Here is a 6,774-nt window from a genome sequence, read left to right on the forward strand (position 1 = left end):
GCCATAAATAGGTAAGTAGCCCTGCTTACTATCATCAACTACCACCTTGCAATCTGAAGCAATATGAATGCGTTGAACATATAAATCATCGGATAGTGAAAGAGCTTCCCTTATAGCCAGCGCTTCCAATGTTTGGGGCTCTGTTATATGATTGAAGACTATCGCTGAAGCTCCAAGATAGGTGCCAGTTTGGTCTCTGCAAATCGCTCCCACTGCACCGTATCTCCCCCTCGTTGACACTGCAGCGTCGACATTGATTTTCACGCTTCCTTGAGCTGGAGGCAACCAAGATGTAGTCCGGGGCGCCCTCTGTACCGCTTGATTTTGGCCTTTTCTATTGACTATCTCCAGCTCTGACAAGTACTTCTTGATGAAAGCGTCGGTTGCATTTGGAGGCTGAAAAATGTCCTCATGAATTGCATTTCTCCTTGCTCCCCATAGCGCCCATGCGGTGACGACTGCACGAATAAATTCTTGAGCATCTAATATTTCATGCAAAGCGAAGAGCCAATCCTTTGCGCTTTCTTCTTGGTGTTCAATGATCTTCTCGATCAATTCTTCGGGCGCAAGGGCCCATACACTCCTGGCTAGCGCGCATGTAAGAAGAGTGTGTCGCTGTGTATCCCGAGCTCCACATAGGCAACAGGAATCGGTGTCCGCCATATGGCGGCGGTGCAGAACTTTCCCACTGGCATCAGGTGTCTAGCTCGTCGCGAGAGAAACATACGTAACTTCGAGGGAACCTGAATATGCCATAGTGCACTCCAAACCTGGCTCTCCTGCCCCGTAGACGAACCCTCGGTCTCATGCCACCAGCTCTCTCTACTCAGCTTCGTCCCCAAGACCATCCGATATGCCCAGCGAACGGTGAAAATCCAGGCTGATTGGATTGATTGATACCGATCCATTAGACGTAGCGCTGGTAATCAGGTGCTCTCTTTCCACGTGCATGGAGTCCACCTAAGCACGGCTTGATAAAAACAACGTAGAGCAAGGGCCCATGCGTCCAGATTTGTAAAATATAAACACACAACTAATGTTTGATGTTATGAAACTTCTCGAGGAAAAAAATGTTACAAAAACATGATTTTTTTAGGCAGCCTGATTTGAAGTATTTTCCTTTTTTTAGTGTTCGATGTTATGAAACTTCTCCAGAAAAGTTAAGGGCGAATTTTTTAGAGTTGTCCTACAAATATTTTTTAGGGAAACTTTGCATTTTATTTAAACATGGTCTGGGATCTCATCCGCAATTACATGCAAGATACATTCTGGTGGCACATTTCGCCACTCCACACATACCTCATCACCTACAACCAGCTTAGCAAAGATATGGGCCGCTCGGTTCGCGGATCTCCTCCTCGAGGTAACCTTGCAGCCTTGCCAACCCTGCATCAAACTTTTGATGTCCTCCACAAACGGACCAGCAGCATATAGATTTTTGCTTGTCCCGTTGATCTTGATCAAGCATACGGCTTCCTTGCAGTCAAGTTCAATATGGATCTTCTGAACTCCTAGCTCGCTACCAATGTTAAAAATCATTTTATTTACTTAAAAAAGGTGTCATTTTTCATAACATAAAAAATGGGCCATAGTGTGAACCAACCTGTACTTGGATGGTTAGGAGGACAATGATATCCCCAACCCATCAGGGTTCAAATCATGGTGCTCGCATTTATCTTGGATTAATTTCAGGATTTTCGGTGATGCACGTTTAATGGGAGGAGACGTTCCCGTCGACTACGAGGCGTCTATAATGACTTCGTAAAATCTCAAGATGATATGCCAACTCAGTCTTTTGAAGGTGTTTATAGAAGTAAGGTGTGTGTGCATTCATACGGGTGAGTGTATGCGGGTATATATGAGCGCTTACAACTGTACTATGTAAAAAAGTGTCATGGTGACTGCGCAACAAAGTGATTTTTCATGAGCCCACGTCATATATAATAACACAATTAATTTAGGATTTTTTTTGAGACATTTTAGGTTTGTTTGCATGCGTTCATATAAGTGAAGAATGCATGCATGCAGAAACAAAGGCAAGGGCCCACGACGTATTACTTTTTCTTTAGGAAAGTCCTACACCAGTCCATGCATGCATATATAGATAGAAAGGAATCAACCCTTAAAGGGCATCTCCAACGGCAACCCGCAAATTTTCTTCCGTATCCGTTCACGGATAGGGAGGCCAGTTCGTGGACACGAATGCGAAAGAACACCATCGATCTAACGCCAGCTGCATACATTTCAACCTGCATTTTAACTAACCGAATGAAATTCAGCAAATCCGAGCAGATTTCATACAAACATGATGGATATCATACAAACACGGCCTATTTCATTACATTTCGGACATCTAGAACAAAAAAGAGACCCTACCCTAAACCTATCCTACTGCGACGGTGCCCGACGTCCAAGCCCGTGTCGTCCTCCATCCGTCTTCTCCATAAGGACTAGCGATAAGACCGATGAAGTGAAGGTGAGGTCTCTGGCGAAGAAGAGTATAACACGGGAGATAGACTGACCCACATGGGACACCAGACCCTGCCGCCTCCCATGGCCTACTCATCCTCGGAGGAGTCCGCGACCTCTCCGTCGTCGGTGGACGCAAGGTCCATGATGGAAAAGGTGGCGCCGATTGTTCTCGTCCCACCGGGCCGCCTGATAGTTTGTCGGCGGTGCGTAGGACGTGCAGCTGGCGTTGTTCTCGTCCGCAATCGCTTGCACATCTCCACGACGGCTTGGCGAGCGGTGGCTTGAGCTCGGCCGGCATTGTAAATGGCATGCTGCTCTGCGGCGAAGTTGGGGTTCGCCACGGCCATAGCCACCACGGCCTCCTCGCTCGCCCGCTCGCCGTAGATCTGGCCCTCCGCCAGCCAATGCTGCTCCAGGAGGAACATGTTGTACCGCTATTCCTCCTGCGCTTGTCGGAATGCCGACAAAGGTGCCGGCGCAAGCTGCACCTCCGTCATGGCGGCGTTGTAGTGCGTCTGCGCCTACTTCATGGTGAAGCCGGAATGCACAGGAGGCGCGGCAGCCGGGGCGGTGTTGTGGGAGCCTGTCTCCATCGTGGTGTGGTCGAAGATCTCGGGCGAGCTGGCTGGCAAGCCGGCTTCGATCCACTTGGCACGGCGACTCTGCCAGGTGGTGGCAAGGGCGGCCACAGTGTGCTTCATCTCCGTGGAAAGGTTCTCCCACATAGCTTCGCCGCCTGCAGTGCAAGGAAGGAGGATGGGGAGGGGCTTGTGTGGTGGTGTGGGGTTAGCTGGGTGTAGCCGCCTTTATATAGCATCGACCGGCGAACCACTTCAATGGTAGAGGCAGTGAGAGGTCGCGTCCGCCCCGAGCCATCTTCAATGTTGAGTAGCGGGCTCTACAGCGTCATGAATGTGGGCATCTGGCGCCGGGCAGGAACACGTGCGGGAGAGGGAAGAGGGGTCTAGGTGGGCTAGGATGGTCAGAACCGGGCTTGGGATTGGTCCGGACTCCCGCAAAGGACCCCCCCTCCACACGTTTGTCTCCGGTTTACTGGAGAAATCATGTCTAGACCGCCCCGCGGACTGATATAGAACCGTGTTGATTGTTCAATAACTTTCGCAGTTCGGACGATTGCGGGAGATTTATAGGTCCGCCTTGGAGATGCCCTAACTATAGTTATTTTTTGAAGAACCTAAATACATGCCTGAATATAGAGGAATCAGATCACATCACTGTATATATATTTTACTATAAGGTGGCTTTTTTTAAAGGGAAGTCCTACGCCAGATTTTTATTTATTACTGGTATTTGCCCATGCGTTGTTATGAGGTATAAATATTATAGTATGTTAGTCTATTATTTACCTGTCCATATTAATATTCTAGTATTACCAAATTCTGCCTGTGATTTTATTTTATAATCATTTATTAACTTGTCAAATAAAATATAATTTATTTGGTAATTCAATAAAAGATGCGACAATTAAGGCAGTTTTAAAAAATGATCATCAGGAAAAATATGAAATGTTGAACGAAGCACCCCGCCTTGCAGAAAATGGAGCACTATTCTGTTTTTGAGTAAAATAAAAAATATAGAAGTAGAGATAGTAAAGCAATGTGAACTAATGAAACATTTTCTGTCATATATAATGGCAATGTGAATTTTTTTCACTTTAAAACACATCTAATGGCTATAAGTTTTTAATCTAATAAATAAATGGTTGGATATTTCTGACTTTTTTTGGAATTTTGTAGCCTATTCTTTTTCTAATGTTCTCGTCAAACACTTTTAATATAGATAGAATATAGTAATAGATACTCCCTCCATCTGAAATTACTTGTCACGGAAATGGATAAAAATGAATGTATCTATAACTAAAATACGTCTGGATATTATTTCTACGACTTCCGGACGGAGGGAGTAGATAGATTGCATACCGGCGCATGGGCATGCCACACAATACCAGCCTTACTGCTCCTGTTGCATCATCTTTGTTACGACAAAATTAAAGCCCCGAGGGAGAAGAGGAGCTTTCTCGCGTCATCTTGTTGACGACAAGCTCCAAGAGAGCAGAGGAGCAATCTTTCTTTAGCTGCTAAAACCCATCCATTGCAATGACAGTTTCCAGATTACCGGAGGAAGACAGGAATCGCATGCATGCCTCCTTCAACACGGGGCAGCGGTGCCGCTCGGCCAACGCTAAAGTGGCAAACACGGAGCCCATGCCGATGTGCCGGCACAGTGCCTCCTCGCAGACCAGTTTCAGTTTCTCCAGCTCATACCTGTCCGCCGCGACGAGCAGCCTCTCTGCCGTCGTCGCCGCCTCGAGCAGGTTCGCATGTGGAGGCGAGTCCGTGTAGATGAACTGGAGCAGAGCCTTGGACACCTCGGGGTCCATGTCTTGCACGCTAGTACTTGAGCGGTGCTGTCGTAGATTCTAGAAGCGGGCGAGAGATCCGCCTTGAAGACGGGTGAGCGTGCCTCGAGTATCCACCGGTGCGCAGTGAACGTCTCCCGGCCGACCTTGATCTCCACGTCCGGTGTTTCCTTGTCCCAGATGGCTTCCGCGAGTTGCCCATGCAAGTCCAAGGGCGGCGCCACCGGCGGAATCTCCATGCACTCGTCGGTTCCGGTGACGATGACGGTGAGGTCGCACACGACGGTCAGGCAGTCATCCTTAAGATGCTTCTCTTTGTCGAAATCCTCGTCAGTCATGAACCACTCGAATCCGCCCCATTGATAGTGGGAGCCATAGCGCTGCATTAGTATGGTTTTGGTGTATGATGGCTCCAAGGCCTGGTCAAGTATACTAAACTGGATCTTTGCCATGATATCCCCGATCGGTTTGTGGCTAGCACGGCGACCGCCATGTTCGAGGAAAAGGGAGATGTGGCCGTCGCACCAGTGGCCCTTTGGATAGCACAAAATACGCCAGTCGTGGCCGCCGACGGCGAATGTGCTTGATCTCATCTGCAGCCCACGGGAGCACTCGGAGTTCACTTTGACCACCATGTTCTTGACTTTGGTGAACTCATTGATCCGAAGTAGGTGCGAGCCGGTTGCATGCCTCGGTAAGATGGTCGAAGCGGAGAGTTGCTTCCGACCGACGCAGCGCAGGGCAGGCAGGACAGCCGACATTGACATGATCGGTTGGGAGAGCTTCGAGGAAGGAGATGGCCGCGGCTTGCGGTCTTCTTTTTTAGAAGAAAGGCAGCTGGTAGCCTGCTAGTACGATATATGTAAATGTGCGGCAAAATAGGAACTGATTGACTCAACATGCATGTACAGCCCGAATTTGATGACTTGGGCTAGAATTCATATCCCTGGACCCTTTTCTCCCCACGAAATGGATATGAGACTATCTTTTCTGTGACCCCTATACCTTTGGTATGATATTATGCTAGTAAGGAAAATACTATCTGTCCTCGTACCAAAATATCACCTAAGACAAGATGTTAGGATAAGATGAAAATACATTTTAAATAAATAACAATAAAAGCTACTCCCTCTGGTCCTTTTTAGAGCATCTACAACCGGACCTCTCAAACCTGCCTCATACGCCCGGGCGGGCCGTCCGGTTACTGCCCGGTCACTTTTTTGACCCGGACGGGCCTCTCAAAAGGTCCTCAAACGCTCGAGGCTGACCGGCATCTCATATCCAGCCCAAATATGGTGCGGATATGGGGCGCCCGGACACGTCCGTCATGTCGGACACGGCAGCCCGACCCCACCCCAAATTGCACCAAATCCATCCCGAAGACCAGCCGGATCCATTTGGTATCTCCTCTCTTCTTACTCCTCCGCGCCGTTTGTCTCGCGCTTCGCTGCCGCACCCGCTCCGCAGCCGTTCCCAGTCTTTCCGCTGCCAGCTCCGGAAGAGCGCTCCCATCATCACCGCGGGGAACGTCATCGCCGGCGCGGACGCCACCGTGGTACGTCCGACAACTCTCCTGCCCCGCCTTGTGCTTGATGTGTTCGACACATTGACTGACCGTAATTATTGTGATTTTGTTAGGTAAATGATAGATTTCGATGCTTCGTCGGACGAGGAGTATGAACTGACGGAGCTTGACCAAATGATTCAAGATGAGTTCTTCGATTCGTCGGATTTGGATGAAGAAGTGGACATGATCATGCTCATGAGCATGCAAGAGAAAATGGACCGGCAAGTGGAGCATATTGTCAACTTCAAGGGCTCAATCAAAGGGAGAAGAGTGATCAACCGGAACAGGGTGTCCGGAGCAAAGCTACTGCACAATGACTACTTTGCTCCCACACCCGCTTTCCCGGAAGATCCAT

At 48.7% G+C, this 6,774-nt stretch overlaps 1 protein-coding gene across 1 annotated transcript; it reads right to left on the reverse strand.

The window, feature by feature from the left end:
* Nucleotides 1–4,570: 4,570 nt before the first annotated feature.
* On the reverse strand, nucleotides 4,571–5,619 carry LOC109743047 (BTB/POZ and MATH domain-containing protein 2-like). The gene is made up of 2 exons (XM_073503021.1): nucleotides 4,999–5,619; nucleotides 4,571–4,900 (listed from the first exon to the last, which is right to left on the reverse strand). The coding sequence occupies exons 1-2, from the start codon at nucleotides 5,617–5,619 to the stop codon at nucleotides 4,571–4,573; spliced, it is 951 nt and encodes a 316-aa protein (XP_073359122.1).
* Between the last annotated feature and the right edge of the window lie 1,155 nt (nucleotides 5,620–6,774).

This window comes from Aegilops tauschii, chromosome 7, assembly GCF_002575655.3.
Source record: "Aegilops tauschii subsp. strangulata cultivar AL8/78 chromosome 7, Aet v6.0, whole genome shotgun sequence".
NCBI lineage: Eukaryota > Viridiplantae > Streptophyta > Magnoliopsida > Poales > Poaceae > Aegilops > Aegilops tauschii.

Excerpts from the sequence above, each read along its gene's own strand:
- LOC109743047 (XM_073503021.1), bottom strand. The coding sequence starts at position 5,619 with ATGTCAATGTCGGCTGTCCTGCCTGCCCTGCGCTGCGTCGGTCGGAAG. Across the intron at positions 4,901-4,998 it reads CACCGGACGTGGAGATCAAG|CACCGCTCAAGTACTAGCGT; the intron begins GTCGGCCGGGAG and ends AATCTACGACAG.